Below are 25,511 nucleotides of genomic sequence, written 5' to 3'. Positions count from 1 at the left end.
AGGTTTAATAAAATGGAGGCACACTGTAAAGTTTTCCAGCCTCAATCTGTTTTCACTGTCTTGATTAGTGATGCCAGAACAAGTTATCTGAGAAGATTTAGTTCCACGCTTGCATTGTTAACTGCACGCTTATGGTAAATAAGCAACAGCGAAGCCACACTGCATAATTAAATTCAGCAGACAAGGTTGCGAGGTTCCCTCACATCATGCACACATCCTGAAACCAATAAACCACGCACTGTCAACTTTCTGATAGCGCTCTGTCTCCACAGCTCTGGTCAGGAGGGGAAAAATAAAAGCGGAATATGGTCTTAATTTATCAGGAATTTTTCTCTGTTTCGCAGCTTGCGGATTGTGCCAGAGGACTTGGGTATGGCACAAAAACCTTCGCCTTGGGGAATTTGGAAGTGAACCAGAGGGCAGTCATGTGTCAGGCAGCGGAGGCCTCAGTGGGAGAGTTTAAATCCAGGGCGCTCCCCATGTGTAATCTAGAGAGTGAAGAAGTAAATTGTTGGGGAGACGGTGGAATATTATCCTAACAGGCTTGATTCCTTCCATGAGTGCATGTATTAGTTACACGTCAATGTTCCGCATATGTATTTCTTTAATTGACCATAGCTGTTGCATTAGAGAGCTGCCTTTTAAATTGACTTCTGTCCTACTTTTCTTACATATTTTGGGGTAATTATTTCCACAAGTGAGACACGGTGCGGCCAGGCACGGCTTATAAAGGACAATCTGAATAGTTTAGTGGGTTTCCTGATTTATAATCTGTTGCAGGCTGTGTTGCAGCCTGATGTTTGAGAGTAATAACAACACCCAAAGGGGCCACACAGTTAAAGGGAAATGGAAGTTTCAGTAGGTTAGTTCTTATAACATTTGAGCTGAGCATGAAATCAGGTGCTAGCCCCACCTATGAGTCATTTCCTGCCTGGCGCACCACCTGCATCCCTTCCGCTCACTTTATAAGGCGTGCCCACTTGACTACTCTGATAAATGCGTGCAATTTAGGGAAGCTGTACAAACAGATTCACCTGAGACGCCTCCTCAAGCTTTAAAAAACAACCTCAGCACACCTTTGACTCACACTGGCTTCAGTAGAGTGGAGGGAATTCAGAGAGCATTTTATGCATAATCAGGTGAACCACTGACTTGTCAACATGTGTGACTGACATTCATCAACTTATACCTCTATTTGGAGAAGATGCATTTGTGTGATTGGTTGGATCGGTTCACAACATTCCTTCATACCTCATTGCGGTCTAACCCACGAGATGGTCTGACTTGGATTATGAGCTCCATACCTTCACCCATCCATTGACATAAGAAGATGATCTTTGCTCCATTATTGTTGTCTTAAAAAACAAAAACAACTAGACAGAATATACGTCCAATTTTTTTTTAATTTTTTTTACCCTTTTTGGGATTTAACTGAAAAATTAGGCAAACTTATCAACAAATCTAATCAGTGAAACATAAGAAAGTAAGAGTTGTGTGTTTTGCATCAGTTTTCTGCCTAGTTTCACATTGACCGTTGCTGGTAATGGTCTGCAGACCAACTCAGGTCCTGAATACACAACTTCAGATCCTTTTTTAAATAGAGATTTTGCTTTCCGTACGCACGATTCCAACAAAAACACACAAAAAAAAGTGCTGCCCCATCAGGTAGAGGGAACGTTCACATTAAAAACATGTCAAAATACAGCAAAAGAACGTTCTTAGCTAAACATTTTCCTAATAGGACTGTAGCTCTTCCCCTCCGAAAAGTGTTTACATAAATCGCTTTGAAATGTTTGAGATTGGAGCTGGTTTAAAATGGCAGAAATCTTCTTTGGAACTGGCTCAGTTCAGAGAACCTCTGCCTGATGTTTTATATCCTGAAAAGTCTCTCAGTGATTTGTACTGCAGGCAAAATGTTATTACAAATCACATCTCCACGGAACATCACTTCAAACTAATTTGAACCATCCTTTTAAGAAACACAACATCAACCCCTTCCACTACATCAGTTTTGACAATTTTGTCAAAACTCTTTGTCAAACCGCCTGCCAAACAGTTAAAGTGGGCTTTACTGTATAAAAAAGTACAACATAGCCGAAACAATCCCCTAGGCGTCTGCCATGTTTTGTCATTCGAACACATTTTTATCTGTTTGTTTTTGTTTGTTGTTTTTGTTGCTACAGAGTCAAATATGAATCGCCTTAATGCACAACTTTGGTGTGACTGCAGTGATTCTGCTGTGTAGTTACTAAACTATTGTGTGCTTCATGTGAGATAAGATCCATGTGCTCTGCAGAGAGCTGCATGTGACAGAGTTGAGAAGCCAGGAGTGTGTGTGTGAGTGTGTGTGTTAGTCAGGGGAGGTGTGGGCGTGAACCTCCACCTCCTCAAACTCTGAATACCTTTTGTTTTGGGCTTTTTAGAAAGCGACCTGACATCGAGCATCATCTCTCCTCGCTTTGCGCAAAGATCACAACTACGTCAGTGTTAGAATCCACATTTTACATCCAAGAAGGAAGAAAAAAGAATCGTTTGGTTTTATTTCGCAGGTTACAGGTAGAGTTTTTAACCTAAATTTGAGAAGAACATTGATCTTTTTTTTATTCTTTGGACCATGATGTGAGCCATCAGGGACTTATTTTACAATTACTGGATGCTCTTCTGACAATGATTAACTTTGGGACTATCTGACATGACAAAGATGCAGTTTTTCCTGGAAAGAAGCATGCTCTTTATAATACTGGCACCGATTATATTGCAAGGTAAGGTTTAAATTTCTACCAACATTCATTTTAGAGTATATATTGTGCAGATTTGTTTTTATTTAAACTGCTTTCACTTTTGCTTTTTTTTTTTTTTTAAACACACTTGTCTTAAAGGTGTTTCAATGTCCCATGTGAGTCACTCCACAAGTCTCCTGGACTCCAACGTGTTTGGCCCCGGGGGTTCAGCGGGTTCACACCTGCCCGACACCGCAAAGCCCAGACAGAAGCGCTGCACCTGTTATTCCTACACGGATAAGGAGTGCGTCTACTACTGCCACTTAGACATCATCTGGATCAACACCCCTGAGTAAGACATGTGCTTCCTGAAACATTTCATAGCTGGTTCTCTAAAAAAACACACACACACAAAAAAAGATGATCTGGTGAATCTGTGTGGGCTCAGATTCTCAAATAACTGTGCACAATTATTCAAGCATCTCTCGCCACATGTCACAGCGGGGATATAATGAAGCAATTAAGGCGCTGATTGGCCTGTGGCGGGTTTGTGTAAGTCAGAGAGGAGCCGATTTATTTATTTATTTTTCTTTCTTTCATTTTTTTTTAGGGAACGCACTGTTTTCATTAAGTCACAGTCGGTGTTGTGCCAAAAAAAGTACCCACCCCAAGGCGCCAGACGCTTTATTAGCTCAAGTAACGGCAGGCCCAACAGAGCAAGTTGCTTTACCATAATTTGAAATGAGAGAAGTGAACGCAACAAACTGTCTTTCTGTTACAGTCTGAGCCAGCATTCAGTGCAAGTCTTTATCTGTTGGGCTTTTATGTTCTTACATTTCTTTTGGATCATTATTGGCCTTGTTGTTGTTGTAGATTCAGAGGAAAACTCTGTAGCCTACAAGCAAAAACAAAAACAAAAAACACTTCACTTCACTTCCATTTTTGATCCATAAACTTTCAATCAATCAATCAATCAATCAATCAATCAATCAATCAATCAATCAATCAATCAATCAATCAATCAATCAATCAATCAATCAATCAATCAATCAATCAATCAATCAATCAATCAATCAATCAATCAATCAATCAATCAATCAATCAATCAATCAATCAATCAATCAAACTGTATTTACCTCTTTCATACAGTAGTGTGTAACATGCAGCTGCAGCTAAGATATACTCAGTTCTTCTATACTCAGAGTTATACTTTTTTACTCAGAGTTAAGCTCTTCTAAACTCAGAGTTATACACCTCTTTGCTTAGAGTTATTCTTTTTTTAGGAAGGTCAGAAAGCAGAGTGTTGCAGTAATCGATCCTGCAGGCGTTAAGGGACTGAACTACAGTCTCTTCATTGGACTGAGAGAGAAACGGTTGGACTCTGAATGCTTTTTTAGATGGTAAAATCGGAGCTTTGTGAAATTATTAATGTGGCGTGTGAAACTTTAATCAGAGTCAAAAACAACACCAAGACTTTTGACCGGATATGAAGGGTTCATTGCCAGAGCTCTGAGGTTTTCTTCAAGTTTCTGTTTGTAAAGATCAGTGGCAATTACAAAAAACAGATTCATCCATTTTCTACATTGACTTGAGGGCAGCAGCTGTTTGCAGGGTTAGAGGTAAATGTTGTCCATATCTCCAGTGGTCATTGGGCGAGAGGCAGTATACACCTTGGACACGTCACCAGTCTATCGTAGGGCCACATAGAGACAACTATTCATTTCACACTCACACCTTGGGTCAATTAACAGTCACCTTATGTTTTTTTGTGAACTCTGGGAGGAGAACCCAGAGGCAACCCACACATGCAAAACTCCAAACAGCAAGGCCCAAGAAGGGAGTCGAACCCAGGACCTCGTTGATGCGAGGCAATGGTGCATCACTGCACAGTGTGTAAATGAAGACTTTTATGTGGAAATGCACAAAATATTGTGTAGGATAAGAGGCTTAAAAATCGATTTAAAAGTGGAGATATGTTCAAAGTTTTGTGGTTACAAGCTGTCATTCAGATTTTTTTCAAACAGTGTAGCAGGAGAAATTAAAGTCAGCGTGGGTGTCAGAGCCCAGCCGTTAAAACAAAACCCCCTCTTCTCTGAACATTTGTCAAGATTTTTGACAAGATGGCTTTGGATGTAGTCTGTTTCTGCGTTTCAGTTTTTGCTTCAAGGTATCAAAGTTTGACTCCAGCATGTGGGGGCCAGACCATTAGTTGGAGGAATTTTCTTCTTTCTTTGACTCAGGCTTTACAGTTTTCTTTATTCTTGTATTAAATAATACCTGAAACACCCCAAAGGCCTACGATCTTTTTGAACACCACTGTTCACACACTGCGAGTCTCAGAGATCTCAAGTAGCTGACACTAACGACAGCAGGTTGTGAGGTGAGGGTAAACAAATTCATCATTTTATCGAAAAGAACTTTGAGTATTATCTTGTAATCATGTTCTGCCACAGATTTACTAATGTAAGCTAGGTTTGTAATTTTACTTGTGGCTAAGAAATGACTTGGCAGAACATTTGACTAAGAACTAAAGTAAAAGTTGGCTGGTTTTAATGAAAATGTGATAAACATCTCATTTGTCTGCATACTAGTTACTTCTCATAGAAACAGAGTTATTTGTAGAACTGCATAGCTGTAAAGAATTAGAAAAGTTTAAAAAAAATAGTTGATACCTAAAAAAAGTCACAGGCATGTTTTGAGAAAAAGTTTAAAATGTGTATAAATATCTTGTGTGATACATGAAATCATTGTTTTAGGAAATTGATTTGCTGAGAAATTAGATTTTTGTTTAAAAAATATACAATAAAGAAATCTGTTGGGTTTCTTTTCCTCATTATATGTTCTGATAATGAAGACAGTATTATTGGCAGGTTTTGTCCTTACAAATATTCCTGCATGCAGCCATGAGACAAAAGCACATTTAAAAGTTAAGAATTTGTAAAAAAATGTCCTTAATTAATGTGCATTTTAACATTTCTATATTTGTTGGTTTGATAATGAAATTATGGATGTGTTGAGGATAACTCCCAGCCACAACCAATTTTAGTTTAATATCTTTAAAATTGGCTGAGTTATATTTCTGTCCCCTAGTTCCACATGTCACACAAAAATCTATCTGTGTTGATCGACATAATTCCTTTCCAAATATATTGTTTCCCATGATTATTTGCATTACTGGGTTAAAGAATTATTAATATTTGTGCTATTTGGCGTTAAACATGTCATGGCTTGAAATAAAACAACAGAGAGGCAACTTACTGAAGGTGTTAATGGTGGTTGTAATTCTAACCGCACAAACAGCCACATTTCAATCACTAAAAGTTGAACACCTCGAATGGCCAGGGGTGAATAGCATACCAGCACTTCAGGAGTTACATTTACTTATGAGGAACCATAAAAGGTAAGTTTTAATAGCTGACATGACTGCAAAAAGGCAGTTATTTCTGAGTTTAAACATCCATAAACTGTGTTCAGTATGCAGTCAGGCTCACCACAGATTTGTTGCCATGCATTAAAATCGAACTTCTAGCACCTTTTTGTCAGAACTGACATCGTTTGAACCACATCCTTATCAGGACGGCAGGAAAACACTCCATTTTTCTGTCACTCACGCCAGGTTTGCTGTAGGCTGTGTCAGATAAACTGCTCTTTTTATTACTGCGTAGCATGTCTGGACAAATTGACATACTTGAAATACCAAATGAGGTGTATATAAGATATATGTGACGACCTCAGTATGACAGCAGTAAAAAAAAAAAAAAACATTTTAAAGACTGTAGAGTTCAGTAAATAACAATTAAAAACAGTTTTGCTTCCATTGAGCCAAAATGGAACAAAATCTCATAACAAAAAGCAAAGAAAAGGGCGTTACCTCTCATATTGAAAACATCATTACACCTAATCCGCTAGAAGAGCTGATCTTGCTTACGGGTCTATGGCAACAGATGGTTTCCAAGTGTTTGTGTTCACATGCAGTATGAATTCTCTCATTAACCACAAGAAAATAAATTAAAAGTTTAAGGCATGGCATTCCTGGAAGGAATGCATTTCGCCTGCCACCTTTCAAGAGTTTTAAGATCACATTGTGTTGGTAAAAGATGGAGTTCTAGCCATTTTGGTCAAACCTTGAAAATATCAATATGCACAGTCTCATTCAATATTGCAATATCTTGCATCATCTGTTAGTTCAGCTCAATATCTGTAAAATTCACTGAGGTACAGCCATTTTTATGTGGTCTAAGGATTAGCTGTGGCGACCATCTGAAATTGGGTTGACTTCAAAAGGTAATCAGTTGTAAATGTCAACCGAGTGATTATTTTCTGGATTACTTGCAATAAAATGAAATCTATTATTCATGAGATATTTTGCTAACAGCGCAGACAAACAAACACAGACATGAGCAAAAACATCATTGTTCACTTTTGCCTTCAGCGGCGGTCGATAACAATGACAATAAAACCTAACTAAGACTGAGCGGGTAGAGAGTTAAGGGCCTTTTTTTCAAAACATTTTCAGGCTTGCAGACACAAACAGGCAGACTGCAGGAGGAGGCAGGCAGGACAAGGATGAAGCAACAGGCAGGATGTCAGCAGCACTGCAGGGATTCGATTAGACACAGGCAGCAGGCCGTCTGACATCTTCTGACAAGTCCACGAGGATAAGCCATTCAGCTGTCAATTCGGTTTTTATTCCAATTGACAAATGTAGCCTTTTCACCCTCGCACATGGACTTTTTCTTGCACAACACTTGCAGGGATGTTCAAGAGCAGAACATCTTTCTTCTCTGACCCTTTTGGACCGTACACGTTTGATTTTTCTTTTTTTTCTTTTTTTTTTTCAAAACAAGTTACAGATGGTTGAAAACAGATGAGACAAAAGAGCGGAATGGCAGCCTGACAGCATGAAAAATGGCATCCATATGGAAGCCTTAGCAAGAACAGTCAATACAGTGCTGGGCTTTCTGACTTACTGTTGTAAATTTGATTGATAGAAGGTTTATATTCTGATTATTCAGTTTCACACACACACTGGTTTGTGGTCTGGCTGCCTTTGTTTTGCCGTGACCACTGGCTTTCACTGCTCATTTAGCTAAGAAATTAAAAACTAGCTATAAAATCATGCATAACCGCCTCTTTATCGTAGTTTATTGCTGTACTTCGTATAATAATGTATTTTTTGTGCACTCGCTGTTTTTGAAACACTTTTTTTTTTTTACTGAAAGGGGACAACCATTGAACATTAGCTGTGAATGCTGTAGTGTGTGGTATTTAATAATGATGAAGACTTTCCCCAAAACAAATAATAAATAAAATTATTTTTTATATGTAAACAATGAGATATTGATCCTTGCTGACGGAAGATGTTTTAGTTGTCTTCTGTTTTAGTTTTAGCTCCATCCAGTCACCGACTTTCTCCATAAATCTTGACACATCAGTTTGCATTTTGATTTTTCACGTTCACTGAAACCATGTTCCTGTTCATCTCAGGCGCACTGTGCCGTACGGTATGTCCAGCTACAGAGGACCTCAGAGAAGGAGACGTGCTGCTGATGGACGAGGGTCTGAAGGCGACGGGACTGAAACGCGACGCTGCCTCTGTGCTGTGACTGAAACAGACCCTGAGTGTCTGGCTTTTTGTCTGTCAAGGTAAAACTGTCTGTGTTCAGATGTTAACATCTCATGTTTATGAAGAATCAAAAAAATAAATCTACCTATCTCCTAAGGGCAGAGAAAAAAGGGCTTTACACTGATTTGATCTGTCAGTGTTGGGCTAAATGCCGGCTGGATGGATACTGAGACAACATTTGGTGCAACAGGCTGGCTTTAAATTTAGTTTTATAAATATCACATTTGTCTGCGTCTCATAGAATAAAGATGTCTTGTATTTTTGCAAAGTTGTATAGCTGTCAATCATGTTCTATGTTCACAGTTGGTGTAATTTCAACAAACTGTCGTAGAAAGGTAACCTAAGAGTGAACTTTTGTACCTTTTGACCCCAGTGAACCTGATGTTACCAACATGCTTCTTGTGATTTTTAAAAAAGAACTGAAGCATTCAGAAAACAAGATTATTCAGAAATTATATTACATTTTCTGAACATGTACTAAAACTTCAAACTCTTGCTATTATTGTTGACTTACATCACCATCAAACCAGTGTTTTTTTCTAAGGTTTAAAAAAATAACATTTATTTAAATATTTATTACAAACTATTCATTTTTGCCCAATGGTTGCATACAGGAAGGTTTGTAAGCACAAAACCCATCTAAGACTTGTTATATTTAATATCTGATAGTTGTTTAAATAAAGAAAGGGAACTAAGTGATTTATTCAACCAAGAGCCAACGACTGGTTGACTCAGTATGAAAACCTAATTTCTCTGAAAACCATTTACTAAAACATGGATTATACATTTAAACACTGTTTCCCTTGACTGTATACTATATTACATGATTATTCCTTTGATGGTGCTGACTTTATGTCAAATCTTCTCTTCAAAGCCCTCGTCGGAATCTGCCGACCAGGAATCTCCGCAGATTTGAATATTTTGTTAAATTTGTGTTTTACTGAGAACAAATTTTGTGGTTTTACTTCTTTTATTGCTTGATCTGAAATAGAGTCAGTTTTAGCTCAAAAATCAGAGATTATATCGATACAACTGTTAAAAAAAGGATAAGAAACAGTCTTTTAGGGGGGGGATTCATTCTCTTTGGGACTTGTTTGCTCTTTTATTGACCTGGATCTATAAGATACTTCTGGTTTTGGCAAAAGGCTGAGATTTGCTCAAAAAGTCTAACAGTTTTTCTATAATGTTTTGGTGACTGGGATAAATACCAGCCTTGTCATCTCTGTTTGGGAGTTTGTTTTGCCAAACAAACCACAATATGCATGTCAAAAGATCTAGTTATGTTTGTCACAAAAAAAGAAGAAGAAAGAAAACAGCAACTTTGTCAACCACAAAACCTGGCTGTAATGCAATTTTAATTGAGATGGTTTCTTTTTAATTGTATTGTTTCCCTTGACTGTATACTATATTACATGATTATTCCTTTGATGGTGCTGACTTTATGTCAAATCTTCTCTTCAAAGCCCTCGTCGGAATCTGCCGACCAGGAGTCTCCGCAGAGTCCCCGGCCTCGGATGAGCGTCACACGCCTCCCTGCTTTCTGCTTCTTATCTTGGATGAAAGGACTTTTCCCTCCTCTGAAGCCCCTTCCCTTCACTCTCTGTTTGGCATCTTGCCTCCCAGGTACATGAAGTCAAAGGAAGATCTTCGAAGTCAAACACTGCCAACATTCCTCAGCATTAAATCTCTCTGAGCAAGTTCCATCAGGCCAAGTGGTTTGATGAACTCGTCCGCAGAGCTGATGCCGGTCCTTGGAGACTGTGTTCACGTTTTGTTTCTTTCTGAGAAAACCAAAGGGATTACTTTCACCATAATGCCAATATAATAGCCAAAGACCTCACTTAAGTCCAGCTTAATCAGATGAATTCTTTGGTTTCATTCTACGTTTGTGGACTACATTGGATTAAGATCTTTGGGAACAATGGTTCCAGCTTAGATCCCTGTAGGTGACACCAAAGACATTTCCACACAAGTGCTGGAAAAGGAACAGTGCCTGGAGGAACCACAGAAACTGGGAACAGGGCACGATGTTTTCCTGTCATGCCACAAAATAATACTGAAACATAAAAGGGGCAAGCTTTTGGCTCCAGTTGTTTTGGACCTAACACTATAATTGAGCTGTAATATTTTTAAATATCATCTAATTTACAGCCTTGAAATGAGTGATTGGCTGTTCTTTTAGCAAAAAAACAAAATAAACAAACAAAAAAAACATAATTTATACTCTTATCTTCTAACTTATTATTATATTTACTTTAACTTTAGAACAGGTTAACATTGTTCCTGTTTATCCTATATAAGCTATTCAATGTTATTTTATGCAAAAAAGATCAGTTTAAAAACATTTTATTAGCAATAGCTGGGATTTAATGTTTTCAGTGCTGGATTTAAATAAATATTCAAACATAATACTGCATAATATTTTATCAGCAATAAAGTGAATGTTTTATGTCGGATTGTTTAGGCCAACTGCACTTTATTTTGCATCTAAACTAATCCATAAAAGACAATATTTACTTTTGCTTGAGTAACATTTGTTCAAAAAGTGCTGTTTTCAGTTGTTTTAGCAGGGATTTTTTTTACACATATAATCATGTTTTGTAAGCAATCAGTAAGAATGATTCTGGTTTTGTTTTTAAAATAAGAGATTTCTAAAGAAAGGACAATTTAAGAAAGCATACTGTCCAGAGGGTAAAACTTCTGTCATTCAGTTTGATTATATTTGTAATCTGTGTTGTATAAAAAACGACCAATAGCTGAATTGTGTCATATTATTTTGATTTATTAGGGGAAGAAAGAAAGTACAGAAGTTGAACATTTGTTTTTGAAATGTTTGGAGAATCAGTTCTCTGTAAATATAAAAATACTTTTTAAAAAGGCGTCCTTTTTTATCCAGTTAACAAACCAACTGATCATATAATTCATTCGCTGTATTTTTTATTACATTCCTCTTTCATTTGTGCAGCACTTTGGTCACCTTAAGATTTGCATTTAGAGATGCTTTTGATTTCTTTTGCTTTTTGCGACCCATAGAATGCAAAAATGAGACAATGTAAAATGTAAACAAGTGTATTATTTTAATATTTTTCTTCTTTCTTGACAGTTTATTTGTGATAAGAAATCACTGAGAGCATTCATCAGGAGAGGAATTAAATCTAATGAGGCGTATCAAGACAAAACACGCCCTGGTTTGATAAACACTTTCCACTGAACCCCGAGGCTTAAACTGGAGGTTTCTCTTTTCCTGTATCTATAGGTGCAGGAAGGGATTTGGTGCAGACAGTTGTCACAATATGCACGTGTTTGTTTGTGTGAGTAAGAAGGGAGAAGACAGAAAAGGTAGAGGTACAGACATAAAACAAACCTAAATGTATTTGTTCCAACGTGACCAGTTTCCTCTGGGTGAAGGTGTTATAAAAAGAAAATATAGTGTGTAATTAATGTTAACAATAAAGTTTTAATAAATTCAAAATAAACATTAGGTTTTGCTTTACCATTATTTAAACAATAAGTTTAAAATCTTATGTACCATAAAGTCAGTCTGAAAATCTTCATTTGGTCACAGTTTAGTATTTTATTATCTTGGCTTTAAAAGTGTTATTAAAATAGTCTTTTTTTCCATGTCTCCATTGGGATTTTGATCTATTTCTGCTCTGTGCTCACCTCCATGTCCTTGACATTGGAGAGACACTTTGACATCGTTCTTGTGTTTACAGTCGATCTGGACGGTGCTCAGTTGCTCTCACTGGGATATTTTAAATTGCATTGACATAAACTTTTTATTGGTCCTTTTATTTAATTCCTCTGGCTCAGTGATTCTTATTATAATTGTCTTGGACGGATTTTTCCTCCCTAAAGCTCTAAACTGTTGCTATCATCTCATTTTTTTTGCCCCAATCTATGTCCAAAGGTTTTGGTCGTCATGATGAACTGGAACCATTTTTGACCAGCACAGTGGGACAGACAGTCCACAAAACTTGTTCCCATTTCACTAAGAAAGTCACACAAGGTTGCCTGGCTTTATCAATGCTAAAAGCTCTTGCTCAGCCATTCATGCAGCTGAATAAGATAGAGAACAGTAGATGGTGAACTCAAAGACGATCATCTCCACAATTATGTAATACTTTGAATCTGAAGAAAAACATCAAACTTCGAATAAGTTCATGCATCCTGTGATTAGGAAATCAACATTTTTAAGTGGCACAAGGATACATTTCAACTCAAAAGATGTGGAGATCCTTGCAGAGTGTGACTGATTTAAAATCCCAATGGAACCCAATGAAAAGTTTATTTTTTCTTTTTTTGTTACAATGAAGCAACTTTCCAAACTGATTCTCACTGATTCCCAATACTAAGAAAGGTTTGATAGATCACAATGAAAATGACTTTGACGTGTTTTGTTAACACCTCCCACACAATGCCTTTTGTTTTATCTCCAATTAGAACTGCAGTGAAACCAATAAAAGACATTAATACCAATAAAAGATAATGTGGGGCTCATCTATACAGAGTGTGAATCTGAATGCAACAGTGGTGTCATTACACTTGTGATCTATTACATTTTTCAAAAGTCATGCAAAAATCATTTTCATCTATGTAAATAACACTTTTAAAAAAAGTTTTCTTTAAGCGTTTCTGTCCATCTTTTAGACTGAAGATAAAACAAACGTAATTTTAAAACCTATCCTTCAAAAAACCGTTTTTGACTGTGTAGAATATGTATGTATGATTTGTAAATAAACTTTTAGTTCCCACACTTATACTGCATATTATTCCAACATGATAGATTATAGCCTAACATAAAGATGGACTTGGTGAAGTAGAACAGAATGATACACTGTCTGTATTATGAGATAAAATATTTGGAACCAGTAACAACTCGTACAACCTGTTATTGCTTGCATTGTTGCTAAAATATATAAGTATAGAGAAATAATTAAGAAACATTCGAATTGGGGTTGTGTGGAAAAGTTGAGAACTATGAATCTATTGATAGTCTCTTAAATTAAAAACAATGTGAGACCGAGATCAAAACGGACTGCTGCCATTTTTAAAAGAGCTTTTGTAGTAATTTAAAAAGGCTGTTTTATGAGCCTTTACATTGCTTTACATTTACTTTGCATTACAGTTATTGGCATACAATTCAGTGGTTATTTGTGAGTGCAATTAGCAGCAACAGCTAGCTGTAGCGCGTTTGATTTAGCCAGAGGCACTTCCTAGAGGATTATTTTTTACTTCTGCCAGAATAAACATGTGATGGAATACTGACAGCTGGGAAAGTGTACAATGGTGTTCGTAATTAAAAAATGAGATTAGATTGATTGTTTTAAAACAAGAGCAGTCCATTTTGGTCTCAGCTCTGGTCAGACAAGTTGTTATGTCATTATATAGGTCAGAATTAAACTATTTCTCCAAACTGAGGTCATTTAAAGGGCTAACAGGTTTTCAAGGCTTTTTCGCATGTGCAGGGAACAAATGTTTTCAGAACAGTTTGCTGTCTAGTTATGGTATATTAACTGCTATTACACCTTTCAAAGCTCAGTGTTTCATCTCTGAGTTGATTCATTTCACAATATCTACTGTTTTTTTGTTTTTATCTTATAGGAAAATTAAAGCAACTTAAACCAGTTTTTACTGTGAGCTCATTCTGCTTTGTTGCTACAAGTGAGCTGTCACTAATCTGTACAAAATCCCCCACAGATATGCAGCAAAATGAAATCAGCTGTGGTTGGGATGATTTCTTGCTTTGCAAGTTTATCTTATAGTCTTAAGATAGATTTTTTTTTCTTACAAATGGCTCATTTTTCCACAAATGTCTTTAATTACAACAAAACAAAACATAATTTTTGTTATTAATATGAGCAAACATCTGTTTTTTCAAGGCATAAAAAAAATCTTTACCTAAAAAATAAAAAGCTTTGTTATCTTGAGCGTGTGCAACAAAAGGCAAGGCAAATATTTTTTGCTGTTGTTACATTTGAAACTTCAGCATTTAGATGTTAATTGATTTTTTCTTGTTTTGCTCATGAAAACACTGTTTTGCTTCCTAAAAGTAATGCAGGCTCATCTGGCCCTTTGAAACCCTGATACCACTTAACATCCAGCCTAAGTAAGCCTACCCTGGAGCCTCGGTGTAAACCCTTCCCAGTCTGCAGGGTCCCATTCCCACAGCTCACCATGGGAAATACCTCTGTGCAGACATTCTGACCATGCCGTGGCAGGTTCAGGGCTCCTACTGCGGCTTAAAGGTTGTTGTTTGGGCTCCGGTTTGATGAATGAACAGACCCTCTGAGCTGCGCAATAAAACTTTGTTAGCCATCGGCGACAGGAAGACTAGAAAAGAAACGTTCTCTGATTACACAAACATTAAGACAACAATATCATTTGAACATCTTGCATTGTGTGGATTATTTAATATGTTAACATTAATTCATTAATAATTCATTAACCTTACAAATGTTCTGTAGCATGATTGGCTTATAATACACTGTAGTCCCAGTTTTATGCCATGAAAAAAATCACCTCCAAGTTAAATATATTGTTTCAATATTTATGAGATTAAGAAAGATATGTTTTTATTCAAAATATTTGTAAATTAGTTGTTTTAATTGTTGGTAATGTCATTCCATCAAAATGAATTAAAAATATTGTTTAAATTGTTTACCACAGATACAAGTAATTAAGCAAAATTAAATCCAGTATCTTTACTGTCCAGTAGAATGAGACAATTTAGGCAAATCCCAGCTGTAATGCTAACAGCAAGGATGGAGCTTTACATCAATGCATAAATAAAGCTGAATCCTCCAGTCAGAAGCTATCTTACAAAAACAAAAAGCCAGCAGGCAGATTTTTCTGTGCTCAGATGAATCTGGCAGCAATAAATCAGTTTGTCTTTGGAACAATAAGACTGGGGGAATCAGAACTATCAGCAAAAGGTGTAAAAGTCAGCATCTGTAAAAGTGCATCAGCGTCTCTGCTTTTATGTCCAGTTTTAAAAAATCTCACCTTCCACCAATAAATCTACCGACTTGAGAATCTTCCAGAGCAGTGTTGGATGAGTTAGCAATAATGTTTTATGTCTTTATTCGCCTCTTACTACTTTTTCAATGATTTGCTGATTCTTGAATTTTTTTTTTCATTCTTTGAAAATATGTAACAGAGCTCATGAAAACTCACAGATTTTAATTTTTTGTTATACTTTAGAAAACCCTCCCAACATACCTGAAGGTAGATTTTGTAACAGCGTGTTCCTTCCAACAATTCCACTCCCATGTGATATTTTTTTTCTCAAATATTTTCACATTTTGTAATAGATGTTTCAGTCATCTAAATGCCGGAACGCTTTTTGCCAACATAAAATGAGCACATGTTGAAGGGAGCCTCAGAGCGACTAGAATTGTTTTGTCAAAGTTAGACCCAGTGGTAATAAAAATCCACGATTTATAAAAAACTGGCCAACTGAATGACAGCTGATGTGAATGATTAAGGGCCCCGCTGAGTTATTTCTGTCTTCACATTTGAAGCTGTATTTTTGAATGACACTTAATCATGTACTGCTCTACCGGGAGTGAACCCAAATCTCTTTCAGTAAATGACAAATAAATTTGGTAAACTGCTAATGATTCCATTAATCTAACTTGAAGCAGACATGAGGCAGGGCTTTTCGGCTGCTGAGAAGTATTGACAGATGAATTTATGAAGTGAGTTTTTAAATCAAATAGTAAATCATGTGTAAATCAAATAAAAACTAACGCAAATTGGTTTTCATTGGTTTTCAATGCATGAAGAAGAGAAAAAATTGAATGTTGGCATGGGGATCAAGTATAATCTGGGAGATTCTGTGCTCGGTTTGATAACTGCAGGAGCTGGAAGTGGTGTAGACTCTCAGTCATTCAGAACACGATACTGTCAATCCAGCAAGCTGCATTAAAGGCAGCTGGACTGTTTTATTATTCCTGAAGATGTTTCACTTCTCATCCAAAGTGCTTTCACAAATCAGCAGTGGCTAGAGGTTAGCATGTTGGAGAAAAGCAGGACAGACCTACTGGGAACAAGAAGTCTGGGGATTTGGGTTGGAGGTTCGCAAATGGCTTCCTAACTGGGTAACTGGTTGGAGGCCAAGCAGCCTACACTGAGCAACTGGTGCGTTGGCCAGATGGAAGCTGGTTAGTTCTGAAACGGGAACGGGCAGGAAGTCAAGAGTCCCGAGCCTCTAGCAATGTTCAACCAGGAAAGGTTTTATCAAAAAGGGCTGGAACTAAAAAGATGCACTTTCCAATAAATTGCATTTACTGTTGCACAAAAATCACAGTATTAAGACGTGACAACTCAATTGTACATGTTTCCCAAATAAAAAAACTACCAACCCAGCATGCAGAAACAAGTCCAGCTGACTGATGTTATGTAATTATTATTTTTACATGAACAAGTGCATTTTAAACTGTCAACACTACAAAATCTGATTTCAGTTTCTATTTTTAGAACACATCATGATAAATGGCTATTTACATCCAAAGAATAAAGGCTTAGAATTCCTTACAGGAATGCAAATCACCCGTCACCTTACATGTCAAAGTTTTAAACAAAGATGTCATGTGATCTGTTAGTGTTCAGAGTATGTGTTGGGGATGACTCTCAGCTACTAACCTGCCAAATTTTAGCTCAGTGTTTAGAAAAATGACAGCGTTATAGGCATTGTTGTGTTTGCTAAGATCGATTAGTTGTGGCAGCCATCTTGAATGGAGTTAACCCCAAAGTTAATTAGGTAAAGATGTACAACTAGCGATTACTATCAAAGAGTTTCATTTGAAACTGTTCAGTAGTTCATGACATATTTTGATAACCAACAGACAAATATATGCACATATGCACGCACACAAACGATTGCTGAGAGTTACATGATTGCCCACCTTTCACTACAGCGGAGGACAGAAACTTTAAACACTCAATAAAAAAACAATTGCTGGAGTGTCTAATTTTTGTTTGTTACCTGTCAGTTAATAAATCCTTTTAATAACGACTTTAAATACTTTTAAGATCAAGGACTGATCATCTCACACTGTATATTAGTGAAAATGATTTCTAATAATTGTGCATCAGGGTCATGTTTTGTTTGTTTTTCTGCTTGTGTATTTTATAAAATTCAAACCTTATACACAGCCTAAACACAGAGCTATGATTTACACATTTTCTTGCAAAACCAGAGTACAGGACTAAGTGGATTGTGGTTTGGAGGGATGAAGAATGCTGGAGACTGAGGCTCAGCCGGAGACACACAGTGCGATTATTGATGGAACGTAAATAAGCAGGTGGGAAAATGTGAGTTATTATTGAAGTCCATATCAGAAAACAATAATCAAGAGTCACAGCCATTGGTCAAGCAGAAGCGGAAACTATTTCCAGGAACAGATTGACCTAATTTATGTAATTTTTTTTAAACAAATCTATCTGTTGACAACATTTTATTGACACACACAGAGCCAAGTAACACAACCAAACAATTATAAACTAAATGTATGCTCATTAGTTCGGTAATATGGTTTACAGCTTAATGGATCAGGTTTAGTTTTACTGCTCCTAAGTAAGACTGTTAGAGAAATGTATATAAAAGGTGTAAAATAACATTCTGAAAAATAGCAGAAAGCAGTGGCAAAGCAGAGAGAGATTTTAAAAATGAGGTAAAAACAATTTAATAAAATAAATAAGGGAACTGAGAGTAATGATTGATAATAACCTGGTCAAATTTTATTCCTAAAACCTTTTTAAAGAACAATCAGATCAATAGGAAATATAGGAGAAAAAAGTTCTGTCAGAAAAGAAATCAGACCAAGTTAAATGCCTATTACATTTAAAGAAAAATAAACCAGAAAAATATATTTTATGAATAATAATTTTAATCACTAACAAGTATTTTATACTAGTTTCCCAAACGGATGGTGTTAGTATTAAGTTTTTGGTGTTAGAGCCAAGGGTTTGAATAAATAACTCAGGTTTTAGTTCCTTGAAAACAAAAAGGATCTAATTTTGATGTTTTTAATTGCTTTTTACAATATGCTAACTTATTTGTCTGATGGCAACTTTATAAGCTTGTTTTTATAAGCTTATAAAAATATAAGGTGTAGGTGTGGTGCAGATAGTCAGGACTGAAACAATGTAATGAAACGTTTGTGACTGACGTACTGACAGCAATCTGCACTATTTAGAAACTAAGTCAGTCTGAGTACCTGCACTCAAACTTAAATGTTTTTTTTAAGTGTGAAAGCGTGTTTTAGGAGATTCAGAGAATAATTTACCGGTCCCCTGAGGCGTCATTCTGAAGAATTCTTCCCCACAGCGTTGAATCATGAAGAGCAATGTCTTTCACACACATAAAAAATGACAGTCGAGAATCAAATCTCCTCTCACTTCGGGGAGAGAAAAACATGCAAAAACTGGTTTGTTCCAGCGTGGAATGTGAAGAGTGTTCCCTATCAAACTGTTCACACCTTACACGTCGTCGTTTCTGACCCCATCATTCAACTGTTGCAAACGTTGCTGCACGTTCTCATCCATCTACGCACAAGATAAAGACACCTTCAAGTATCTGCTAATGTTGGCGGCCCAGGCCAAAGTTTTCCATGTCAACGTTTTCCAACTGATGGATTAACTTACAGCATCTGCCTCCACTGTCCTAAAACAGCTGCAAGCAGCGGGATGGCTTGGCAGAGTCGAGAGCGAAAAGCAACTTTTTACATCCCTCAGAAGCAAAAACAAGAAAAGGATAATAACTGTAAAGTCTTAAAGAAAATGTGCCAGAAGCACAGGGAGTGGTAATCCCATTCTTGTACAGGTAATTTTACCCCAAAAGCCAAATGATTTGTGTCTTTCACAGGACAGCAGCTGATAAAACACAAAACTTATTCACACTTACCAAAATGTTTACAATAAAAAGACGTTGACAAAAGTTGCAAATTTATGGCATAACATAAACAGTCATCTCAGCGATTGCACTAAATGAGAGCTTTAGGTGAAAAACTTGTTCATTCGCGAGAGTAAAAAGCCTGTTTCCACGCTTTAAGTCAAGCTTGTCTGTCAGACTGATGCCCCCACGGGGGACTGCGAAGTGTTTGAAGGTGTTTCAGTGCATGTCGTAACACCACACCTGGTAATGATCTAATGATCTACTTTGATGCGTTTCGCCTCAGCAGCACGTGCACACTTTTTAAGAGATGACAATATCGCCGACGAGCTTCATTTTCATTACGCCGTGGTCACGTTTCTTAGCGGAACTCACAGTTTCGTAGAAGAAAACACGTGTTCCCCTTTTTTTGTGTCCCGCAGAATTGGAGCTAAGAATGAAGAGCTCTTACATCACTAACAAACGATGGGACTCACTGATTATAATGTTATGTGTAAACACACGAGGCAGCGGAGCGGTGTGAATTATGGAGGCAGAACAAATGTACACATAAGCTTTTTGGAAGGTGCGTAAAGTGTAAATGTTTAAAGCAGCCGCACCTGGTTTAAGCCAGAAGGATTTATAAAAATGTGATAAACAATCAGATAAATTTCTAGTGTCAATTATTTCTGCGGTAGGTATACAGATATGCAAGCAGATAATCAAAGAGAAGCTCATTTCACCAAACCCTTTCATGCAGGGCCTGAGACGTCTTCTTCCTGGTTTTGGTTTCTGTTAAAGCAGTATTTTAATGGGAGGCACAACATTGTGAGAAAACACTTGTTAACTTGGAATCAGACTGAACGACATGTGATCGAACAATAGTATGCAGCTATTTACAGCTCTAGCTGAGTTTTTGAATTATGTAAACTAAACTGAAAAGCGTTCCAGATGGGTAACAGCCCCTGTAATGACTGACTATTCTGGCAATTTTTTCAAAAAATGCTCCAAATTTCTTCGACTCACGCAAAGAAATTGAGAACCCTGACTAATGTTTTAAACATTTTGAAAATTCCCCAGTGAGATACTAGCTTAAGGGCCAAGGCAAAATGAGGGTTTGAGGTTGATCCACCGCTATTATGCCTCTGAGCCACCAGGTCGTGGCTGAGCCAAAGTCAATATGTGGAAGAGTAAGTGGGTATTGGAGCTTGAGGATGTGATGTAGTGATGGTGGGATTTAGAATGGGAGATGTCTGCCACACATTTTATGCATAACACTCCACATTAATGCTCCCGAGGTACACCTCGCTTTCAATGGTTCCATGAGACTGGCTTCATTTCCGTAAGTCCATGTGCTCACCGGATATGGCCAAGTAGATTTGTGATTCCTGAACGATCAGAGACAACCTAACGAGGGGTTTGTTTCTGTGACATCACTGACTGGACTGTTGTGTGAAAGAGGCTAAAGACCCACGGAGTATAAATACGAGAAGGGGGCATTAGTGAGCGACAACAGGTGTGCTGATTACTAACGGAAACCAGGTGTTGTGTAAAGAGCTGCGACAGCAGGGACAGTTAAGGACACTTACAGCTGAAATAGAAAGAATTAAAATCAAAAACATACTTAAATAATCAAAACACCAAAACTCAATACTACAACGTGAACAAGGATAAACAACCAGAAAATCCTGACTTAATCTTCTATCTACATTTTGTGAAATAGCCCTTTAAACTGACTTTTTTGCTGACAACTTCCTGTTAATTTGGTGTAAGAGCTTTGAATATATTCAGCCTGGTTTTCTTTGTTTACAACCAAATAATTGTTTGTGTCTCTGCCAGTTCCTCCTGATTAGATTCTGTTCTGATTGGTTCTCATCCTGTTCCCATTATGTTGCGTTTCCACTTTGGACTTCACGCTCACTGATTGTATAGCGTTTTGTTTCTTAGTGACTCCAACAGAAGATTTTTGCTTGCCTTTAATCAAACACCTCATACCTATTCAGTATGTGTTTTGGTCCTAACCTTGGATTGTGACTAATTTTAAATTCTGTTCTTACATGCCCTGGCACTTTAACTGTGCCAGATTGTTGCAACTCATTAGTAGTCAAACAATATATTTGCTTTTCATTAAAACTTGGCACAAAGTGCAGAGATTCAGGCATTAAAGAAAACAAAGAAAAAAACACTCTAACAGCAATCTAAAGTAATGTTTGAGAACTTCTCTCCTTAAACTGGAGTGTGTATTTCTCTCTCTCAGATTAAATTATAACAACTAGAAACACATTTATAGGTTATGACTGATTAAGAACTGATGTTAGAAAACAAACTTAATTAAAGCAATGATTCACTAATACTGATACTATGATTCACTCTGTGACAGACTGATTATGTGTAATCTGTTTTTGTTTCAGTTTGAAAGAAATCTGTCTCAAAACGTTTGATTCTGCCACTCATACTTTTACCGCTTCGATGCACACTGAAATACGCCAACGCCTGTTACCGCGTCTGATACGAAGACCAACAGAGATTAGAAGCTTCACTTCATTTATCAAAACGTCAATTAGGTCAAACTTGGGAAAATGTAAAAATGTAGCACTGATGTGGTCGAGAAATGATCTTGATTTTTTCAGAACTGCCAGCCTAAGAAGATTGCATCATTATAATCGAGTAATTATCGCCAGCTGCCATGAAAGGTGAGCAATCATGTAATTGCCTGTGTCCGTGTGAGTGTGCATGAACATGTGTTTGCTTGTCTGTCTGTTAGCGAAAATATTTATTGAGCCACTGGATGGACTGTAATGAAACTCCCAGAAATTTATCATTGGATGTACGCCTACAACCCATTAACTTTTGGAGTGAAGATGGTTCTCACAGCTTATCAACCTTAGCAAACCCAAAAGGAGCCATGACTCTTTCCACTTTTCAAATGTTGAGCTAGAATTTGGTGTGGTAGTAGCTGAGAGTCATCTCATTAAAAACAAAAAGCAATAACAAATTGCACAAAATCCTTACATTTTTGGCATGAAATATGCAAAAGGGTAGTTTAATCAATAATATGACTCTGTGGGGGAGTGTGGAGAACATTTTCTTTTATTTTAGTACCTGGTGCACAGTTTCAGAACATAAGATAATTAATTTTACATTACAAGCCAAAAATGAGGTCATAATAAAGGGAAAACCAAGTGTACTGTAAATCTTTCTACTCAGTCCTTCAAGCTCCCATTGAAGCATGTGTTTCAGGAGTCCACCTACACGGTACTGCAGAAAGGCACCTCACAGACTGTATTTCTAAGAAGCATGGAACAACTCCAACCAAGATGTGACCTGAATTTGCATGTTCAGTAGGGCCGTTAGAAGAGGCATAATGACTTCTGTGTTTAGCCTAAATTGAGCGAAGCTGCAGTGGAGAGGAGATGGCAGCAGCATCTGAAGTTGGCAGACTGCTTGTCTTGAAATTAGGACACTTCAAGCCCCAAGATGAGGATGAAAATGAATTTGGTGCACAGTGTGTACAGTGTGTACAGTGTGTGTGTGTGTGTGTGTGTGTGCTTATTTACACAAGTGTAAGGTACAGTCACAAACAAGACGACAGTTGATCTAGTTTAAACAACTCCATCATTAACCCATTAAACTAAATTTGGCCTTAAGAATAAATAAATCACAAACTAAATCCACCATCAGCCTAGTGGATTATAGTTACTCGCTTTCAGACATCCTTAAAGCTCGGACTAAAGGTTCTTTGTCACTGGGTGGGAGTGACCACTTCATGAACCAAAAACAAGACATTTGTATAATCCAGGACTGAACCTGGCTGAGGTTTAGAATCCACAAGTTGTCATCATGAAGATTATTATCATCTGGCTGGGGTGCTGTTTCTTAGCTGTTCTGCTACTTTTTACACAAGAGGGTGCAAATAAAATGAAAAAAAAAAGTCTTGTTCATTTCACATTATAGACGCTCTTAAAGAAGAAACACGGGTTTTTGTTCAACATTTTTCTCAAAGTTACTCGAGTTGCAAAGAGATGCTGTTTAGCTGCTGTTTCATTTAATACATATTAGCTCACTGTTTGGTTTATACCACTGAATTATGAAACCAGCTGACATATAAAATTAAAAACAGTTATTTATTTTTCTCTAGAAACACATGTTTTTAATATGATTAACAGTTACAGCTGAAGCATAAACTTTGCATAGCCCTCACTTCTTTAGGATTATGCTTGACTGCCACCATGTGGAGAAATGTTATCACCACAACCTGGCAGGACTTCAGTTACATGTGTTCACAAGTAAATAATCCATCCAAAATGAGTGTGTGGTCATTACAGGCCATGCTCAATTATTTATCAGCGTTATAAAACTTTCAGATATACCCCAAAGCATTGATTTGCACTCCATATGTCCTAATATGATTATTTTTGCACGTTCATTTGAAGGAGGCCCACTGAAGCGTGACAGGAATTGATTTTTTTTCCTGTATGCATATTTGCATTTGAACAGAACACTTGTGCATGAATGCCAAAGAGGGCATTCAGCACAGAAGGTTCCTGTGAGTCACCGCAGTAATACATCACACGCTTCACCCTCGTCCAATCAGCACGCAGCTCGCTATATGGTAGCAGCAACATGACAGATTTTCTTACATTAAGTGGGTTCGAAATGAGATGACATATGCACATAAATGTAAAAATATTGTGTAATATTGTGCACGATGCTATTAAACAGTACTCCAAACAGCAGATTCATAAGCAGAGCTTCAACTCAGATTATTGATTTGTAGCTATTGATTTGAAAAGCATTTTCCATTTGGACCCTGAGTAAATGACAGGTTTATAAATCACATATGAAGGAGCTGTGAGACAAGTCGCAGTGATGTGCCTTCAAAATAGGTTTTGAAGGAGAAGCTCTGAGTCCATCTTTCGTTTTTGTTTTAAAGAAGGTTGGCTTTAGTTTGCAAACTTCCTAAGGGGATTCTGGGATAAGACTAGTCTGATTAAAAATTTATTTTCAATGCATTTTCGTTCACGTAGGCAGAGGAAACTAAGAATCCTAATTATGTGATTGATTTGTTTAACTTCTTTTGTAACAAATTTGTTAACCCCCAAAGATTCAAGGCAAGTTTAGTAATATTACACTTTATTCAGGGTCAGTTTAGGGGATAAGAAAATGTCAATCAGTCGACTAGTGCACCTAAAATGGTGACTAGTTAACAAACAAACCAATTTTAGTTGCACTAGTTGACATTCTTTAGGTGCACTAGCTACCTACTAAGAACTAAAACGTGTCAACTCATTGATTAATGAACATTTTAGAGTTTACTAGTTGACCGGTTTCATTTTTGGGTCGCACTAGTAAACTGACGTACACTTTTGAACATCACTAGTCGACTAAAAGCAGAATTTATGTTGACTAGTTAACCTGTAAGAGTTTTTTATGTTTACTAGTTAACCTGCATGATACAGTCCTCAACTAGTTTGGTCCAGTGGTCCACTAGTTCAGTTTAATTCAATTCAGTTTATTTATATAGCACCAATTTACACCACAAGTCATCTCAGGTTTCTGTACAAATACATTCACAACCTTACAGAAGGCCAATTAGTAAAAGTCATCTCAGGAAGGCAGCAGATTGCCCCGAATCTTCCATCCTGAGCAGCACGTTAGTGACAGTGGAAAGAAACAACTCCCTTTGTTACAGACAGAAACCTCCAGCAGAACCAGGATGAGGACGAGCGGCCACCTGCCTCGACTGGCTGAGGTCAGAGGACAGGAAAGACAAACACAGACTAGTGTGTTGAAAAGCCCAGTAGTTGGGACTTTTGGGCTGCTAGTGGGGCAAATCTTTATCCTCCAACTAGATGGGCAAAAGCGGCACTAGCTGACAAACAAGTGTATGTTTAACTATTGCACCAAAATGCTGAACAAGTGCAGTGTAGTTGCAAACTAGTGGGTGAAAACTACACTTGATATTAGGGATATTAATAATTACATACATGGATTTCCATAAAAGATAAGACAAACATCACTATTATATATTTTTTATACATAAAGTCAATAGTTGTTCTGTTTTGCCTCGTTGGTTTGTTATTAAATCAACCTGAGGAAATCTGATAAAGCTTTTCTGAAGGTTGACCTGATCCTAACAGGTCTTATGAGACTTGGACCAGACAGTTATCACCTTGGTTATCTCTCGTTAAAGTTAATTAATTATGTTCATTTTGGTCACAGAGATAGGAGTGAGAGCTGAAAGCCCCCTTTCCCTCCAACCTTAAGCTTCATTGTGGGAAAAGATGAC

The 25,511-nt window shown here is 37.2% G+C and overlaps 1 protein-coding gene across 2 annotated transcripts; it reads left to right on the top strand.

Annotated features, from left to right (window-relative positions):
* Positions 1 to 2,402: 2,402 nt before the first annotated feature.
* LOC108236711 (endothelin-3-like) lies at positions 2,403 to 13,976 on the top strand. 2 transcript variants are annotated; one of them, XM_037977014.1, is made up of 4 exons: positions 2,403 to 2,762; positions 2,880 to 3,072; positions 8,208 to 8,366; positions 9,221 to 9,787. In XM_037977014.1, exons 1-4 carry the CDS (start codon positions 2,693 to 2,695, stop codon positions 9,288 to 9,290), a joined length of 492 nt encoding a protein of 163 aa, XP_037832942.1. In that variant the 5' UTR covers positions 2,403 to 2,692; the 3' UTR covers positions 9,291 to 9,787. The 2 variants fall into 2 exon arrangements, with proteins under 2 accessions (XP_037832942.1, XP_017273063.1); XM_017417574.2 differs by lacking the exon at positions 9,221 to 9,787 and adding an exon at positions 9,810 to 13,976 and having other exon boundaries at positions 2,412 to 2,762.
* Positions 13,977 to 25,511: the final 11,535 nt, after the last annotated feature.

This window comes from Kryptolebias marmoratus, linkage group LG8, assembly GCF_001649575.2.
Source record: "Kryptolebias marmoratus isolate JLee-2015 linkage group LG8, ASM164957v2, whole genome shotgun sequence".
Taxonomy (NCBI): domain Eukaryota; kingdom Metazoa; phylum Chordata; class Actinopteri; order Cyprinodontiformes; family Rivulidae; genus Kryptolebias; species Kryptolebias marmoratus.
Note: the sequence above shows the minus strand (reverse complement) of the source record. Positions and strands in the feature narration are given on the sequence as shown.